Here is a 19,716-nt window from a genome sequence, read left to right on the forward strand (position 1 = left end):
CCTGGGCTTGAATCCTAGTTCTGCCACTTACTTTGTTTCTTCAAACTACTTAATATAATCACTGAGGTTGACTTTCCTCATTTATACAGTTTGGATCTTAATACTACTTATCTTTAGCGTTTTCTTATAAAAAATTTGGATAATTTATGTAAAGTACTGAGCATAGTTTTAGGTAACAAAAGAAGTACTAAATAAATGACAGCCACTATTGTGATTAGTCTTTTCTAGAAGGAAGAAATTAATAAGTATGGGAGCACTCTAGTTCTGTACACATTACTCCATTTTCCTGTTCCTTGTGAGGAAATGCTTATGGCTGATACTTCAATCAACTATCCCAATCATGGTGGCAGAAGCTCCTATGTGCATACAAGAATTTCTTTTTTTTGTACCCTCCCTCCTCATTAGAATCTTTTTAAGGCTGAGATACAGTGAACAAACAGCACATTATGACAGAAGACAGGTTCTTGATCAAAGCGCAGTGAAAACCAGACTAACTCTACCCAGAAATGACAGGAGTAGCACTAGTATGAGGCGGTGCAAACAGCAAGAAACTGGGAAGAGAGAAAATTGCATCGTATTTGATATTATTCCAGGATTGATTATGGAACCTGGGCATCGTGTTGCCCTTTTAACTATGTGTTTCCCATATATGATCTGAGGAAATAGGTTAGATCACTTCAAAGCTTTAAAACTTTGCATGCGAACACTAGCTCTATGGGAGAGCCATCTCTCCTTCTATTTGAGGCCAATCCTTTCATCTATATTCCAAACTCCACCTTTCTCAGGGAGTTTGGTTCTTCTCTCTTCTACTCTTCAACTCCACCCTCCTTATTGTTCCTGTCAAAGCTACAAAAGCATTCATGTTTTCTCCCATGTCCTCTCAGTCTCAGCTGTGGAATTTCTTTAGTTCAGTGACTCTCTGAAGAGAATGCCCAAGACTTCTTATGTGAGACTTGTGTGTGCCCAAGACTTATTATGATGAAGCAGGGCTTCATCCCAGGACACTGAGATCATGACCTGAGCAGTAATTAATAGTCAGAACAGGTTAAAATGTGGGACACTGACACCCACCCACAGAGAGTCTAATCCACAGGGCCTGGGATGGAACACAGAGAAATGTATTTTTAACAACTATTCCAGGTAGTTTAAATGCAGATGGTCCACAAACCATATTTTTAAAAATTGTAAGTTTATCCTTTTGAGGCTCTTTTGTTCTCATTTGTGCCTTTATATTAGCTATCTCCCTGTTACCTCACCTCCTATTTACTCAATTTTCTTCAATCTGGCTTCCAGCCTCCAAACTGCCCTATTCATACGATGATAATGGCCCTCAGATTTCTATCTCCTGCCCCAATCTTCCTTTGGTTCTAATCTCATATATCTAACTGTCTGCTAGACATGTCCAAGAGATGTCCCCATCCACCTCAAATTTCCAGTATCAGACTAGAAAGAAAGAAACTATCTTTATTTGCAAACTATAGGATCTTGTATGTAGAAAATCCTAAGTAAGCCACAAAAAAGACAATTATAACCAATAAATGAGTTCAGCAAAGTTGCAGGATACAAGTTTTTGGTTTTTTTTTTTACTATATTTAAGATTTATTTATTTTGGGGGTCCCTGGGTGTCTCAGTTGGCTAAGCATCTACTTTCAGTTCAGGTCATTATCCCAGGATCCTGGGATGGAGCCCCGCATCAGGCTCCCTGCTCAGCAGGGGGTCTGCTTCTCCTTCTCCCTCTGCCTCCCCCCTCCCATGCTCTTGTCTCTCTCTTTCAAATAAATTCTTAAAAAAAAAAAAAAGACTTATTTTTGAGAGAGAGAGAGAGAGAGAGAGAAAACATGCAAGTGGGGGAAGGGAAGGGCAGAGGGAGAGAAATCCTCAAGCCGACTCCCTGCTGAACACAGAGCCCAATGCAGGGCTTCATTCAAGGACACTGAGTTCATGACCTGAGCAGAAATCAAGAGTCAGATGCTTAACCAACTGAGCCACCCAGCCGCCCCAGATACAAAAATTTTTTAAAAAATCAACTGTATTTCCATGCATAAGGAATAAACAATTCAAAATAAAATTAAGGAACTTAACTGCATCTAAGATAGCATCAAAAAGAATAAAATGAAAATAGTACAGTGAAAACTACAAAACATAGTTGCAAGAAGTTACAGACCTAAATAAATGGACAACATCCAGGGTTCATGGGTTAGAAGATTTAATATTGTTAAGATGGCAAAACTCCCGAAACTGATCTACAGCAATGTATTCCCTATCAAAATTCCAGCTGCTTTCATGGCAAAACTGACAAACTGATCCTAAAATTCATATAGAGAAGTACAGTAGACTCAGAATAGACAAACAGTCTTAAAAAGAACAAAACTGAAATTCCCCAATTTCAAAACTTAACTATAAAGTATGGAGTTGGCAAATAGTTTTCCATTAGCAATAATCGCGCCTCAGATAAACCTCATTGGCTATGATACTGCCACTGTGCAAAGCTTGGAGTTGGCATATAAAGTACAGTACTTGGGGCATCTGGCTGGCTCAGTCGGTACGGCATCTGATTCTTGATCTTGGGGTCATGAGTTCAAGCCCCACATTGGGTGAAGAGATTACTTAAAAAAAAAAAAAAAGTACAGTGCTGACGTAAAAATAGACATAGAGCAATGGAACAGAATTCACAAATAAACCCCTACATTTATGGACAATTGATTTTTGAGCAGGGTGCCAAGATACTCACTGGGGAAAGAATAGTCTTGTCAACAAATGGTGCTGAACAGCTGGATAGCCAAAGGCAAAAGAATAAAGTCAGATCCCTAACCTCATACCATATACAAAAATTAATTCAAAATGGATTGCAGACCTAAATGTAAGAACTAAAACTATAGGGGCGCCTGGGTGGCTCAGTCGGTTAAGCGACTGCCTTCAGCTCAGGTCATGATCCTGGAGTCCCTGGATCGAGTCCCGCATCAGGCTCCCTGCTCGGCAGGGGGTCTGCTTCTCCCTCTGACCCTCCCCCCTCTCATGAGCTCTCTCTCTCTCTCTCTCATTCTGTCTCAAATAAATAAATAAAATCTATAAAAAAAAATTTAAAAAAAAAGAACTAAAACTATAAAACTCTTAGGAAAAAACACTGGAATAAATCTTGTGGTCTTAAGTTAGGCAAAGATTTCTTAGGTATGAACAAAAAAAGTAAAAGCGACATGGGGTGCCTGGGTGGCTCAGTCGGTGAAGCGTCTGCCTTTGGCTCAGGTCATGATCCCAGGGCCCTGGGATCGAGTCCAGAATCGGACTCCCTGCTCAATGGGAGTCCCTGCTTCTCCCTCTGCCCACATCCCCACCCCCTGCTCATGTTTTCTCTCTCAAATAAATAAAAACCTTTAAAAAATAAAGTTAAAAAAAGAAAATATAGAAAAATGGACTTCATCAAAAATAAAAACTTGTGCTTCAACAGACACCATCAAGAAAGTAAAACGATGGAGTCACAAAATAGGAGAGAATATTTGCAAATCATATACATAATAAGAGAGTTGTATCCAGAATAAAGAACTGTTACAATTCAGCAATAAAGACAAACAGCACAATTAAAAAATGGGCAAAGAATGTGAATAGATATTATTTCACAGAAGATATATAAAAGGCCAACAAGCACATGAAAAGATGCTCAATCTCATTAGTTACTAGCAAGATGCAAATCAAAACCACAATGAGATACCAGTTTACATCCCTTAGGATGACTATAATCGAAAAAGACAAACACTAATAAGCATTGGCAAAGATGTAAACAAACACTGCTGGTGCGACTATAAAATGGTGCAGCCACTTTGGAAAACAGTCTGGTAGTTCCTCAAAAGTTTAAACATAGACCCACCATATGATCCAGCAATTCCACTCCTACATCTATCTCCAAGAGAACTGAAAACACATGTCCACACAAAAACTTATACACAGATGTTTGTTCATAGTAGCATTACTCGTCATAGCCAAAAAGTAGAAACAACCAAAATGCCCATCAACTGAGGAATGCATAAGCAAAAGGTGGCGTTATCTATACAATGGAACACTGTTTGGCCATAAAAAGAAATGAAGTACCGATACCTACTATAACCTGGATGAGCCTTGAAAACATGCCAAGTATAAGAAGCCAGCCACAAAAAGCCACATGTATATGATTCCACTTGCATGAACTGTTCAGAATAAGCAAATCCATAAAGACAGAAAGTAGATTTGTGGTTGCCAGGTGCTGCAGGAGTGCGGAATGGAGAATGATGTTAATGGATATGGGGTCTTTTTTTATGGTGATGAAAATATTCTAAAATTAGACTGTGGTGGTGGCTGCATAACTCTCTGCACATACTAGAAAGCACCGAATTGTACACTTTTAAAGGGTGAATGTTATGGGATATGAATTATATCTCAATAAAACTGTTATTTTTTTAACCTCATTGTTCTCTCCGAACATGCCAATGGCTTCTATATTCCTCACCCTGGTTAACAGTATCGCCTACTACAAAGTTTGCTAAATTATGTAAAAATGGGACTTCATAATAGTTATCATGTTTTCAAACTGCCTAAGTCTTTTTAAAAGTTTACATGAAACAGATGTTATATCAATTGATATATAATTCTCTGAGTCTCTTCTTTCTTGGCCTTATTTCTTTGTATTTTATTACAGAGAAAACTCCTAAATCTATCCACTACCACTCTCAGAAGGGAACATTCAACTGTGTTTTGGATAAGTTATATATGAAATAACATGCTGTTTTATTAATTTTGGAGTGTTTGCTAGACATCCAGTCTCTGATCTTCTTAAAGTGATACCAAAAAAAAAAAAAAAAAAACAGAATTAGGGGCGCCTGGGTGGCTCAGTCGGTTGAGTGTCCAACTTTTGATCTCAGCTCAAGTCTTGATCTCAGGGTCGTGAGTTCAAGCCCCACACTGGGCTCCATGCTGGGTATAGAGACTACTTAAAAAACAAAAAACAAAAAAACGAGAATGAGAAAGTTCTACTAAATATTCAGAAAGTGTAACGGTTCTAACTAAAAAATAGTTTTACAATCTCAAAAGCCAAGGTTCTAAGTGGAAAATTAGGGATGATTTTAATTTCCTTATATTTATACATCCAAATGTTCTATAAAGAAAATGGAATGTTTTTATAATTTAAAAAAGTTGCTAAAAAAACAATCAAGGGCAACCCTGTAGCAATGAGTTCCTCTACTGCCCAGAATAAAATCTCTAAATACTATCTTTCATTAAAATGAACCAGGAGTCCTTAGAAAAAGGATCTATTCCTGGTCTGAGTCAGACAATGAAAAGATGAGCTTAGGACATCTTGTTGTGCCAGAACTTAATGGAAAATCCAGAATGCTATCAAAAACTCCTGGGGTCACGATGGAAGGACAGAAGTCAATGTAAAGAGCTCCCACTAAAAAAAAAAAAAAAAAGAGCTCCCACTAGCTGAGATGGGACAAACTGAGCAACAAAAAGAATAACGGCTGTAATGAGTCAAAACAAATACATACAAGCCCATGAGCTCACAATGACAGACAAAAAGACTCATACAGACTATGAGTATAAATTGAAAGACAAAACAACAGAGCTTCTAGAAAAGGTAAATTTAGACTGTTCAATTGGACTATATTAAATTGAAGTAATCAAAACACACCATTAAGGTTCTGGTTCTGAGTAAGATGGAGAAAGCACACTCCACCTTGTCTCTCCCACTAAATGCACCTATAAGACCTGGACAGAATGCATGGAGCATTGGAAGATCTGCAATCCCAAGAGAGCGGGGTGAAAACCTGTTGAATTTTTGGTCTCCCCCTCCCACTGGGAGCCTTGCAGTGTGGATGCCCTTGCGGGAAGTGCCCAACAGGGCAGGTTAAGTAAAGCCCCAAGAAATCGCAAAGAGGAAGGAGCTCTGGAAAATGACCTCTCTAGAGCTGTCTATGAACTCCTGGGCTCACCCTTGAGGTTTACAAATGTGGACGTGACCCCAAGCAGCAGGCCAAAAATTCTGAAAACCGAACTAAGGGCTAGAGCCAAAGGAAGAGAAGAAACAGCACAATGTTGAAAAATGATTTGAAGAAATAGGGGAAAACTCCTCAAGTGAAAGATACAAATTTATGAATTCAAGAAGTTCAGTGAACCCCAAACAGGATAAACCCAATGAAATTCTAGCCCAGATACTATATAATGAAAGTGCTGAAAATTAAAGACAAAGTCTTGAGAGAAGCCAGAGAAAATGGAAGCACTATTTATACCAGAACAACAATTCAAATGACAGCATGAAGGGTGTGCAGGAGCTCTCTGTACTATCCTTCCAACTGCTCTGAAAATCTAAAGTTAGTTCCAAATAAAAAGTTAAACCAATAAATATTGGCTGATATGTAAGGAGGTGAAAATTAAATATTTACTTACATTTAAAGAACAAAATAGGAAACCTCACAACAAATTTCAAACTTGCAATAGGCTCTCATACAACACAAAAACTTCTATTTGACGCATTTCACTAGAAAACTTGGCAAAGCAGTGGTGGCTAAGGTAATTCCACCATCTGGTTTCATGATCCCAAACAAATCTTCTTACATCTTCAGGCCTTAGTTTCCTGAGTTTAAGACCAAGAAGTTGGATTAGATGTTCTCATTTTATGGATTCCTCATACTTCTCTAAACTCTCTCTCCAACAACTAAATGGTGGAGTAAGTTAGAAGTTAAAAGGATGATATTTAGAAGCAGACAGATTTATCTGCTTCCTGGCTCTGCTATTTGACTGGGGCATATTACAGCCTCTTGGGAATAATAACATCTATCTAGAGGGTTGTAAGGATTACATGAGACAAGGTATACAGAGTGCTCAGCACTTGAGAAAGCGCTCGGCATAGAGTAAGGGTATAAAACAAAGCTCGTTATTATAATGAAAATTCTGCCTGCCTTAAGCCCCCTTTCCCTACATATAAGAATTCTTTTCAAGGTATCGTAACAACTTCCACAGCTTTAACATCCCCATGTACTCTACTCCCAGATCTGTATGTCCTAAGCTCTAGTTCCATATTTTCAACTACTTGTCAGACATCTCACCACCACTTAATAAGAAACATTCCCAAAACCAAGTCATCACCATCCCCATGAACCAGCTCCTTCTCCCAACTCAAGTCCTGACATTCTCCTGAAGTAACACCGGCTTACAATCTCTGTCAGCTTCAACTCTCAGGTTCTCTTCCTCAACTCCCTTTTCAATCAGCCATCAACTCTTACCAATTATCCCTTCAAAATGTCTCTGATATGAATAATTCCTTCCCATTCTCCACTCCAGACCCCTATTAATTCACATCTGAATTATTACCCACACTGGTGCCAGATTCACCTTCTCTGGCTCGCTTGGATCCTCTCACTTCCTGCTGTGATCTGCCAAATGAAGGCTAAACTCCTGATACTGCCCTCGACGCCCAGAACAATCTGGACTCAAATTATCTGTGATTCACAGGACAGACACCGAAGGGTCTAATCTCCTATCCTGTGTCCTCCTTTTCCTTTCTGCTTAATGAAATTCTGTCACTGTTTAGAGAACCAACTCAAATACTGCTTCTTCACAAAGGCTTCTCTGATTCCAGAGGTCTCCCTGATTTTTCAGAGAAGAACAGTGATAAGGTACTTCCCTACCAGCTATCAAAATATGTCATATACGTCACGAGACAAATTGGTCAATTGGTCAGTGTAACAGGAGAGAGTCCAAAAATTGAACACTGACCATATAAGAACTTAAGAATAATAATGATGATATTTCAGATCACTAGGAGAAGAATGATCTATTCCATAAATGTTGTTGGGACAGAAGGCTATCTACCTATAGAGAAAAAGTAAAGGTAGATCCCTATCTTATGCATATTTTTAAAATATAGAAGTACTGAAAATACAGAATACCTTTATGACCTAAGATAAGGAATATAAATGCATTAAAGGAAAAGACTCGTCAAATCTGACTAAATAAAACTTCTGCACAATAAAAAACAATAAAATTTAAGGACAAGTTACAGGCTGAGAAAAAATTTTGTTACAAATATAGTATGCAAAGGATGTACACTTAGAATATATACACAAGTCCTTTAGATCAACATGAAAAAAAGACAAAAATTTGCACAGAAATATCAATGGGTTATTCAAAGAAGAAGAAATCTAAAGATCCAATGAAAATATGAAGCAATATTCAACCATACTAGTACTCAGGGAAACAAAAATTAAAACAAGGAAATCATCGTATTAAAGAGGGCACATTCTGCATGGAGCACTGGGTGTTATGCACAAACAATGAATCATGGAACACTACATCAAACACTAATGATGCAATGTATGGTGATTAACATAACAATTAAAAATTTTTTTAAAAAACAAGGAAACCACAATAGCCAAACTGTGGAAAGAGCCAAGATGTCCATCGACAGATGAATGGATAAAGAAGATGTGGTATATATACACAATGGAATATTATGCAGCCATCAAAAGGAATGAGATCTTGCCATTTGCAACGACGTGGATGGAACTGGAGGGTATTATGTTGAGCGAAATAAGTCAAACAGAGAAAGACATGTATCATATAACCTCACTGATATTAGGAATTCTTAATCGCAGGAAACAAACTGAGGGTTGCTGGAGTGGGGGGTGGGGTGGGAGGGATGGGGGGACTGGGTGATAGACACTGGGGAGGGTATGTGCTCTGGTAAGCGCTGTGAATTGTACAAGACTGTTGAATCTCAGATCTGTACCTCTGAAACAAATAATGCAATATATGTTACGAAAAAAAAAAAAGAAGAAGAAGAAGAAGGTAGCAGGAGGGGAAGAATGAAGCGGGGGAAATCGGAGGGGTAGACGAACCATGAGAGACGATGGACTCTGAAAAACAAACTGAAGGTTCTAGAGGGGAGGGGGGTGGGAGGATGGGTTAGCCTGGTGATGGGTATTGAGGAGGGCACATTCTGCATGGAGCACTGGGTGTTATGCACAAACAATGAATCATGGAACACTACATCTAAAACTAATGATGTAATGTATGGGGATTAACATAAGAATAAAAAATATATATATAAAAAAAAAACAAGGAAACCATCATTTTATTTATCAGATTAGTAAAAATTTCAAATGCTAATAATATTAAAAAATGAAATTGTGGGCAAAGAGGTACTTTAATATACTGATGGGATATATATTTATTCTGCAGTAGTATTAATATTTTAAATGCAAATATTCTACAACCCATTAATTTCGTTTTTAGAGATCTACTCTGAGGAAACATAGGGGCACAAAGAGGAAATTTTACTATAATGCTGTTTGCAACAGTCAAAACTGGAAATACTGTAAATATCTATCACCAGCGAAATGGTTACATAAATTATAATACACACATGATATTCAATACTATGCAACTTAGAGGAATGCATATAGAAGATAGCTAAGGAAATATCTCCAAAACATATGGTTGAGTGAAAAAGCATGAAGACCACAGTAAATAATACCATTTATATAAATAAAATATATTTCTACAAATACATATTAGATATGAATATAAGTTAGAAAATTCTGAACAGATATACACCAAGTTGATAGCAGTGAATAGACCTGGGAGGTGATTATAAGAGACTGAAATACTATAGATAATGAGACTGTATCCACATCTTACTTGTGTAATTAAAACTAAATTTTTTACAAAGGAAAAATATATGGACACAATGATTACAAATGTGAAATATGCATATAAAATATGATTAAGACAGGGCACCTGGGTGGCTCAGTTGGTTAGGCGACTGCCTTCGGTTCAGGTCATGATCCTGGAGTCCCAGGATGGAGTCCCGGGATCGAGTCCCGCATCGGGCTCCCTGCTCAGCGGGGAGCCTGCTTCTCCCTCTGACCCTCCCCCCTCTCATGTACTCTCTCTCTCTCTCTCTCATTCTCGCTCTCTCAAATAAATAAATTAATTTAAAAAAATATGACTAAGACATGCACAATCATAAATGTAATTGTATAAGGGTGGTGGAATAGTTTTTTGGGGGATTTTTTTTTTTTAAATATTTGAGAGAGAGAGAGAGAGAGAGAGCATGCGTGCAAGTGGGGGGAGGGCACAGGGAGAGAACCTCAAGCAGACTCCCTGCTAAGCATGGAGCCTGACTTGGGGTTCCATCTCAGGACCCACGAGCCCATGACTTGAGCTGAAACCAAGAGTCAGACACTTAACCAACTTAGCAACCCAGGCACCCTGGAATGTTTTTAAATATATTACTATATTTAAATAGTAATGGAAATGGCGTGTACCTGGGCAGTCATGCGCCAACTATAACTCTATTATTATGGAAGGAAAGAACAGATTTTGACGGACAGATAGTAATACTGCCCCACATCTCTAAACATTATGGCTGAATTTTGCCTGGTTTTGAACTTTAAATGAATGGAAACATACTATGTGATCCTTTTGTACCTGGCTTCATTTGTTTTGCTTATGCTCTTTGGAAAAAACTGTCTTAAACAATGTGTGCACAGAATATGGTAGAGGGGTGCCTGGGTGGCTCAGTCAGTTGACATCCAGCTCTTGATTTCGCCTCAGGTCATGATCTCAGGGTCCTGGGATGGAGCCCTGCACTGTGCTCCATGCTCAGTGGGGAGTCTGCTTGAGGATCCTCTCTCCCCCTCTGCCCTTCCCCTGGCTCATGCTTTCTTTCTTTCTCCCAAATAAATAAATAAATCTTAAAAAAAAAAAAAAAAAAAAGAATATGGTACAGAAAGAAATGCTCAGGCTGAGACTTACGCTACCTGAGCCACAGAGCCCCAGAATTACAACTTCACTAGTAAATCACACCTTCTAGACTCCTCCTTTTCCTCATACACAAATAAAGAGTTCATTAATGTGTTCTCTTAATCTGTGATTGATCATGTTACCTAACCATCTTTAGTCAATTACGTTTCCACAGCTTTTATCATGAATTTGCCCTGAGCCAGTCATTCCACTAACTCACTTTTCCCCCAGAGCTCCTTCTCCAGCAACACTGGTAATGAACATTTGCATGATGGCTGCTTGGTGTACAGGGTATCTTTGAGATCCAGCAAGCACAGCAACATTAACTGGTTTGAACTTAGGCCCTTATGACCCTGGCCTCATTAACACTATATTCTAACTAAGCTAACTTAGCAAAGACTCTACATATAAAATATTTAAACTGATTACTAAGCGATTTGCTTCTAAGAGAATATTTCACAGATATTTTTCCTTCTGGTAACAGTGGTTGTCTCTGGATTCAGGAACTGAGATGATGGATTCAGGAACTGAGATGAGGAGGAGAAAGGTGAAAGGGAAGCATACTTTTTGTGATGGTTTTAAGATATGTCCACAAATTCTTTGATAGTTCTCTCTCCAAAAGGTGGGGCCTAATTTCCCTCTCCATAGGGTAGGCTGTATATGGTGGCTCACTTCTACTGAACAGAAAGTGGTGAAAATGTAGGTGACTTATGAGGCTAGGTCATAAAAACACTGAGGCCTCCGTGTGTGTGTGTGTGTGCACACGAGCTTGTACACATGCCCGTCTGTATGTCTCATCACTGACAGAAGCTAGTAGCCATGTCATGAAGACACTCAGGCAGCCTTAAAAAGAGGTCTATAAAGTGAAGAACTGAGATCTCTGTCAAAAGCTGGTGAGGAACTGAGACCTACCAAGAGCCATCTGAGTCAGCCATGCTAGAAGTGATTCTTTCAGCCTCAGTCAAGCCTTTGTATGACTACACCTTCAACCAACAGACTGAATACAATCTCATGCAAGCCAAACCAGAACCATCCAACTAAATTACTCCTAGATCTCTGACCCACACAAACCATACAATAAATATTTATTATTATTTTAAGTCACACAGTTTGTTTTTAAGTTTATTTAGGTTTTTTAGTAATCTCTACACCCAACGTGAGCTGTGTGTTGTACCAACTGAGCCAGCCAGGCACCCCATAAGATACTAAGTTGTTCTTTTTTTAAGATTTTATTTATTTATTTTAGAGAAAGAGAGAAAGAGCGCATGGGTGGGGGCAGGAGCAGAGGGAGAGGAAGAGAATCTCAAGCAGACTCCACACTGAGCATGGAGCCTGATGCAGGGCTCAATCTCACAATCCCTGAGATCATGACCTGAGCCAAAACCAAGAGTCAGACACTTAACCAACTGAGCCACCCAGGCACTCCCATATACTAAGTTTTGAGGTAATTCATTACATAGACAATAGATAATTAATACACTGATTTTTTTTTTACTTTTGTTTTTGGTGCCATATATACATACCATCTAGTTTCAAAAATAATTAGCTTTAAAAACCTCTTTCCCAAACACAATTTTCTCACTCAAATTATACTAGCTTCTCTAAATTAATAGAGCCCATTTTTGGAAATGTTCTCTGTTAAAGACCTCCTCCCCTCAAAAACACAGTAAGAACTACAAACTAGTACTCTTTTAGACTCTACTAGAAATAGCTTCTTACAAGTACATGAAGATCCTGGGCATGCTATCATGTTTATCAGGTGGTGCAAAAGATTAATGTATCAGGGCCAACAGTTGTGCAGTATACAACTGAGTGCAAATGCAATCTCAATGGTTCAAAATGAGCTCGCTGGCACTTTAAGGCTCAACTTTCACCTTAGAATAAAACATATAATGAAGAAGTCATTTTCAACCACACTCACAAAAGGAGCATGTTACTGCTCCAAGTTGCTCTTTTTTTAACCCAAGTTTTATAGGTTTAAATGGACAGTGCTCCTCAAATTAATCTTAAAGGATGTGCCTATTTAATTTTTTTTTAAGGGGGGGTGGTGGGCAGAGGGAGAGGGAGAGAGAGAATCCTAAGCAGGCTCCATGCCTAGCGTGGAACCCGACACAGGGCTCAGTCTCACAACCCTGAGATCATGGCCTGAGCCGAAATCAAGAGTTGGACCCAGACGCCCCATGGATTTTCCTATTTAATTTCAATCTAGCAACTATTTTCCTTCCATGAACTAGCAATCAATGGAAATAAAACAAAACCAACTTTTAAGGAACAACATGTCACAAAATAGTGTAATGATGAAAAATTAAACATAAAATCTTTTGTGAAGTGCATTAAATGAAGCTGGCTTGTGACACTGTGTCATAAGAGTTCTATCAAGAGGTATACAGAGGGGTGCCTGGCTGGCTCAGTCAGTAGAGCTCTTGATCTCGGGTGGTAAGTTCAAGCCCAACACTGGGTGTAGAGATTACTTAAAAATAAACAACAGGGCGCCTGGGTGGCTCAGTCGTTAAGCATCTGCCTTCGGCTCAGGTCATGGTCCCAGGGTCCTGAGATCGAGTCCCACATCGGGCTCCCTCCTCAGCAGGAAGCCTCCTTCTCCCTCTCCCACTCCCCCTGCTTGTGTTCCCTCTCTCACTGTGTCTCTCTCTGTCATATAAATAAATAAATAATCTTTAAAAATAAATAAACAACAACAACAAAAGAAGTATACAGAAATTTAATCAATAATCTAAGGAATGAGAGCAGGGAATTTCAATAAATGACTTTGCCTACATACACTAATCATTTAGTTTTAGTTCAATTGTTTGATAAGTGGGTCATATTAATTCAAAACTGTTAGGTATTAAATGGCTCTCTCACTTACTAGCTGTATGACCTTGAACAAGTTGCTTAACTTCTCTGTCTCAGTTTTCTCATCTGCTAAATAAGATAATAGTTCTATGGCATAAGGTGGTTGTAACAAACTGGGTAATTCACAAGCATAAAAGCACACAGTAAACAATCAATAGTACTCAAAAGTAGTAGTATTAGTAGACTATGTATATTTGCAAAGCAATATTCAGAAAGTATTTAGTTTTAGTAAGTCTAATTTTATTACTGAAGTGATCAGGTGAAAAACAGTTGATGGGGGGGAAAAATGCACCAAAAGAGAAGGGAAAGTTAAAAAATCCTAGATTTCAAGCCCACTAAATTTAACAATATATAGATTTGACAAATGTATTCATCAAATGTCAAGTCATATATGATTAATGACCACCTAGCTCTCAACATTCCTGAGCTATCCAGAACTCGGTGGTTTTTATAAGGAACCTGAAAGTAAAATTGATCCTTTAAAGCATGATTTGATCAAGACTCTGTGACAAAGGGATAAAATGATTCTAGTAAGTAAAAAAAAACAAGAAGAACAAAAATAAAGAAGGGAATGTATTTTGGCTAATACTTTTAAGTCTTCCCTTAACTATACCCCACCTTCTTGTTTTTGTTGTTTTTTTAACCACATTAGTTAACTGGCTTAAAAACACCATTTGCTAAAATACTTTTAAAAAGCTGAAGACAGGGAGAGGCACAAATGATCAACTTAGTGAAGTAGTTAAACACATTCATAAAGCCACTGATAAACTCTTACCACCATAAAATCGAAGCATACAGCCAAGGTCAGGATCTGTTGCCTCTTCCTGTATGCGCACAGGGTCATCAAAGCCCAGCCTGGATAAGTAATCATAAACAATCTGCAGAGGTCGTTCAGTAGGTTCCAGTCTCCTGCTCACACAATTCAAAAGAGAAGTATTTAGTAAGAAATAAAAATGCTTCATTTAATTTTTAAAATCTTTTAATATGTTCTAGATTTTTACTTCTCTATCAAGATTTTCTTTACTATCATATGCTACAACTAATCTAAACAGAAGTGCTCAGAGGTTTTGGTCTCAGGACCCCTCTTTAGTCTTTGACGACCCCCAAAGAGCTTTTGTTTACATGGGGTCTATCTATTGGTATTTACTGAATGAGAAGCTCAAACTAATAATTTCCAAATAATGGAGATACGTGGGTGGCTCAGTCGGTTAAGCGTCTGCCTTCGGCTCAGGTCATGATCCCAGGGTCCTGGGAACCAGCCCCACGTGGATCCCTGCTCAGCGAGGAGTCTGCTTCTCCCTCTCCTTCTGCCCCTCCCTCCTGCTCATGCTCTCTCTCTCTCAAATATAATCCTTTAAAAAAAAAGAATTTCCAAATATTTGTTCATTTTTTAAAAACAATAAACCCATTATATGATAATATAAATAATAGTTTTTGAAAAATATATTTTCCAAAATCATACAAATTTAGTGAGGAGAATGGCAATTTTAATGTAGGATGGCTAGATTCTCAGATCTGCTTCCACATTCAGTCTGTTGTGTAACATGGTATGTAGCCTCTAGAACACCCCACTATAACTTGTGAGAGACTGAGAGTGAAAAAGAAAATTAATATCTTACTATTATCATGAAATACTTGTGACCTCATGTACTTCTTCAAAGATTCTCAGGGACCTCCAGAGGGTGCTTTAAGAACCTCTGGCCCAAACTTACAAGCAGTGAAATGATGAAATATAAAAGACTATACTTAGGGCGCCTGGGTGGCTCAGTCGTTAAGCGTCTGCCTTCGGCTCAGGTCATGATCCCAGGGTCCTGGGATCGAGTCCCACATCGGGCTCCCTGCTCTGCAGGAAGCCTGCTTCTCCCTCTCCCACTCCCCCGGCTTGTGTTCCTGCTCTCGCTATGTCTCTCTCTGTCAAATAAATAAATAAAATCTTAAAAAAAAAAAAAAAAAAAAGACTATACTTGGCCATAAGTGATTTCATATAAGCTGCCCACATAATCAGAGATGCAGTCTTTGAATTGTCTACTGTGTCTCAGGTACTATGTATTTCTACTGGCTTCAGAGATGATTCTTGCATAAAAATTAGGAGTGAATAACTCCCCAGAAATCATTCTACCATAAGGTCCCAAATGAAAGCTAAATTAAAGTCAGAATATCTAGTAATTATTTGTGGCCTCTGGGGACACTGCACATTTTAAATCATATAGACCTAAAACACTGAAAATACTTAAATATTAAAAATATTTTAAAAACAAAAATCTTCCATGCATATTTTGATAGAAAGGACTACATCAGTAATAACACAAGACAGCCCTTTTACAATTGTTTTATCAGAAAGTAAACAGTTATAAATACAGTCACTGAGAGCACAGGCTCCAAAAGTCAGACTGCCTGGGTCTGAGTCTCAGTTCTGCCACTTGGCAGCCGCATGCCCTTGGACAAATTATTCAACCCGTCTTAAATTCCTCTTCAGTATAATGGGAATAACAGTAGTACCCAACTCACAGAGTTGTTATTAAATTTATTTACTTATAAGATATTATACAGTAAGTAAAGTGTTTAGCAAAACATCTCATATATAGTAGTGTTCAGTAACATACTGACGACTATTATTCAAAAAAATTCGTAGGACAGGAGTCAAATTTTAATTAGAATAAAAATAGAATATTTCCCCCATCTGAAACAACAACCAAGAAACAAGTATAGGAAAGCATGTGTGTGCTCAAAAGGTCTTGAGGAGGGGCGCCTGGGTGGCTCAGTTGGTTAAACACCTGCCTTTGACTCAGGTCATGATCTCAGGGTCCTGGGAGCCAGGCTCCCTGCTCAGCAGGGAGTCTACTTCTCCCTCTCCCTCTGTTCCTCCCACCCACCCCGCTCATGCTCATGCTATCTTTCTCTCTCTCTCATAAAAAAATAAAACCTTTTAAAGGTTCGTCTTTATGTCTTAAAAGGATTCTGTTTAGAAAACTTAAGGAGCGCCTGGCTGGCTCAGTCGGTAGAGTGTGTAACTCTTGATCTCAGGGTCATGAGTTCGAGTCCCACTTGGGTGTAGAGATGACTTTAAAAATAAAACCTTTAAAAAAATAAAAGAGGGGCACCTGGGTGGCTCAGTTGGTTAAGCATTTGCCTTCAGCTCAGGTCATGATCCAGGGTCCTGGGATTGAGCCCCACATCGGGCTCCCTGCTCAGCAGGGAGTCTGCTTCTCCCTCTCCCTCTGCCTCTCCCCCTTCTTGTGCTCTCTCTGTCTCAAATGAATAAATAAAATCTTTAAAAAATAAAAAATAAATAAAGAAAAAGAAAAATAAAGAAAAGAATTGTATTAATTAGAAGAAACATGAAACACCTCCCATCGTTGCAAAAATATATGAAGGACTTCTGTGTTTTATGGTGAAAGGAGTAGAAAATACTGTTGGCAGTAAGATTTAAGTAAAAATAACATGAAATAGTAATACTACAAAGCTGAATGTAAACAACTACCAAAATTGTAGAGGCTGCTTTCAGGCAACAGGCCTGAGCAATGGAAACTTGAGCAAGGCAAAAGGGCCCACAGCAACTACCAAGCTGACACAAACCGGCTCATTAAGCCACAGGTCCTAACCAACCAATGGGTCACTTAAAACCAGGCATAGTTCTTAAGATTACCAAACAAGGTGTAATTCCGTACATCCCATATTCTCTCATACCAACTATAACCTCTCACCACCACCTTGTGGCAGACAGTCTCTCCTTTGCTGTCCTGTCCACCACTCCCTTGCAGTGTACTCAATAAACTTCTACCTCTTCTGCTCTGCCTTGGGTGAATTCTTTCACAGGCCGCACCACCAGCCCCCATCCAATCAGAACGCCCCACAAAAAATGATAATTTAGGAATGTAAATCATACTGATGAGCACAAAAATGCAAAAATAAAACAACTTGGCCCCTCCCGACTGCTCAGTGCAGACTTTTACCCATAAACTCAGAAATACCACACGAGGAATGACCAAAGAACTAAAACCCTACTAAGACAAATAAATAGTGAATTTAATAGAAATAAAAAATAAACCTTTCAGAATAAAAACATCATCAGTTACAACTCATCTCAAATAAAATAAAATAAAATAAAATAAAAATTCACAAAGGATTATAGTGATAATAGGTACTTTCCCAGTACAGTGGTAGAATTCTTCTAAGGAGGATGTATTGTAAGAGAGACTTCTAATAAGCTGTATTCTGGAGGGGTCAATTAGCCATGTAATCTGAACACTGAAGGATTAACTTGAAGACAAGGGCATAAAGAGCTATCTCTATCTTCCAGTGTCAAGAAGGATTAGACTTACTCTGGATCACTCCAAAGAATGGGACTAGGAACAACAAAAAGTTGCACAGGTAAACCTGGATCAGAAATGGGGAAGAACTTTAATAATTAGAGATGTCCAATAATGAAACAGGCTGCCTCTCAAAATAGCTCATGAAAGCTAGAAAGCCATCTGTCACAGGAATTTTAGATAAGAGTCTGCTGAAAGAATCAGGATGAGGGGCATTTGGGTGGCTCAGTCAGTAATGCATCCAATTCTTGATCTCAGCTGGAGTCTTGATCTCAAGGTCGCGAGTTCAGGCTCCTCATTGAGCTCCACACTGTGTGTGGAGCCTACTTAAAAAAATAAAAAAATAAAAGAATCAGGTTGGGCCAGATGATCTTCAGGTTCTTTTAGAACTCAAGGGTTTATGAGGTATCCAAGACACCTTCCTAATATAATGTACATTCTACCTAAATCTTGCTATCATTTTTAGATACATAGTTCAATGTAGTTAAATATCATAATTCCATATAATGATCACATAGCCAGGACCAACAAATAATACTTTCAGACTAAATCTCACTAGCTCAATTTTTCAATTTCTGTCTAGAAAACCAAGAGAAATGTAAACATCCTAATTCTGATGTATTTTACATGATCAAATTTCCTTCCTAAAGAGGCGCTGTAGATTCTGAAACCCTCTTTATACGTTTCCACCTAAGCAAAGTATTTTTCCTGGTAGGAGAAAAAAAAAAAATCAGGAGAACCTCAACATCTGCTCTTATTAATTTAGCATAAATGAGTAAACAAGAAATATTTCAAGAACTGCAAAAACAAGTAAAAAGAGGGATTAATTCCATCTCTTGGGGTGCCTGGGTGGCTCAGTCGGTTAAGCGTCTGCCTTCGGCTCAGGTCATGATCCCAGGATCTTGGGACTGAGCCCCAGGGCGGGCTCCCTCCTTGGTGGGGAGCCTGATTCTCCCTCTACCACTCCCCCTGCTTGTGCTCTGTCTGTCAAATAACTAAAATCTTAAAAAACAAACAAACAAACAACTCAATCTCTGGCTATCTATAAAGGTAAAATTTGCAAATGTTAAGATCAATAATACAGATAATACAAACAGCAATAATAAGGATACTTAAATGAATGTCTACTCCATGCCTAACACTATGCTGAAAAGTGCTTAACATTTTATAAAGCTAGGCCTATTTTGCAAATAAGGAAAACTGAGACTCAGTCACACAATTAGTACATAGTGGCATCAAGGTTTGTTGGTTTCATTACAAATCCTAGCTTCTTTTAGGTAAACCACTTTATTTTATATAGTTAATTTATGCAGAAGAGAGCTCAAAACACTTCATATGTTAACTTACACCAAAGAACCTAAAAAGTTATGTCTTAAAATTATTGTATTCCAGGCTAATACACCATCATTTGAAAGATACACTATTTTGTGTGCATCATTGTATAATACAGGATCTTATACTTTTTATAAAGTATACTTATACTTTTTATATACATTGTATAATACAAGATCTTATACAGGATCTTCGTCCCTGATTCTTTTTTTTTAAGGTTTTATTCTTTTTTTTAATTTTTTTTATGATGTTATGTTAATCACCATACGTTACATCATTAGTTTTTGATGTAGTGTCTCAAGATTCATTGTTTGCGTATAACACCCAGGGCTCCATGCAGAACGTACCCTCCTTAATACCCATCACCAGGTTAACCCATCCCCCCTACCCCCTCCTCTCTAGAACCTGTTTGTTTTTCAGAGTCCATAGTCTCTCATGGTTCATCTCCCCC

The 19,716-nt window shown here is 38.4% G+C and overlaps 1 protein-coding gene and 1 pseudogene across 1 annotated transcript in view; both read right to left on the reverse strand.

The window, feature by feature from the left end:
- PHLPP2 (PH domain and leucine rich repeat protein phosphatase 2) overlaps positions 1 to 19,716 on the reverse strand; it is a 74,618-nt gene that overhangs the window by 38,726 nt on the left and 16,176 nt on the right. Inside the window, exon 3 of the mRNA XM_035024840.1 lies at positions 14,399 to 14,532. Coding sequence (XP_034880731.1) covers positions 14,399 to 14,532 — 134 coding nt within the window. The remainder of the gene's footprint in view (positions 1 to 14,398; positions 14,533 to 19,716) is intronic.
- Positions 2,372 to 2,491, reverse strand: LOC118023893 (annotated as a pseudogene).

This window comes from Mirounga leonina, unplaced genomic scaffold, assembly GCF_011800145.1.
Source record: "Mirounga leonina isolate KUSES-001 unplaced genomic scaffold, KU_Mleo_1.0 Mir_180, whole genome shotgun sequence".
NCBI classification, from domain to species: Eukaryota; Metazoa; Chordata; class Mammalia; order Carnivora; family Phocidae; genus Mirounga; species Mirounga leonina.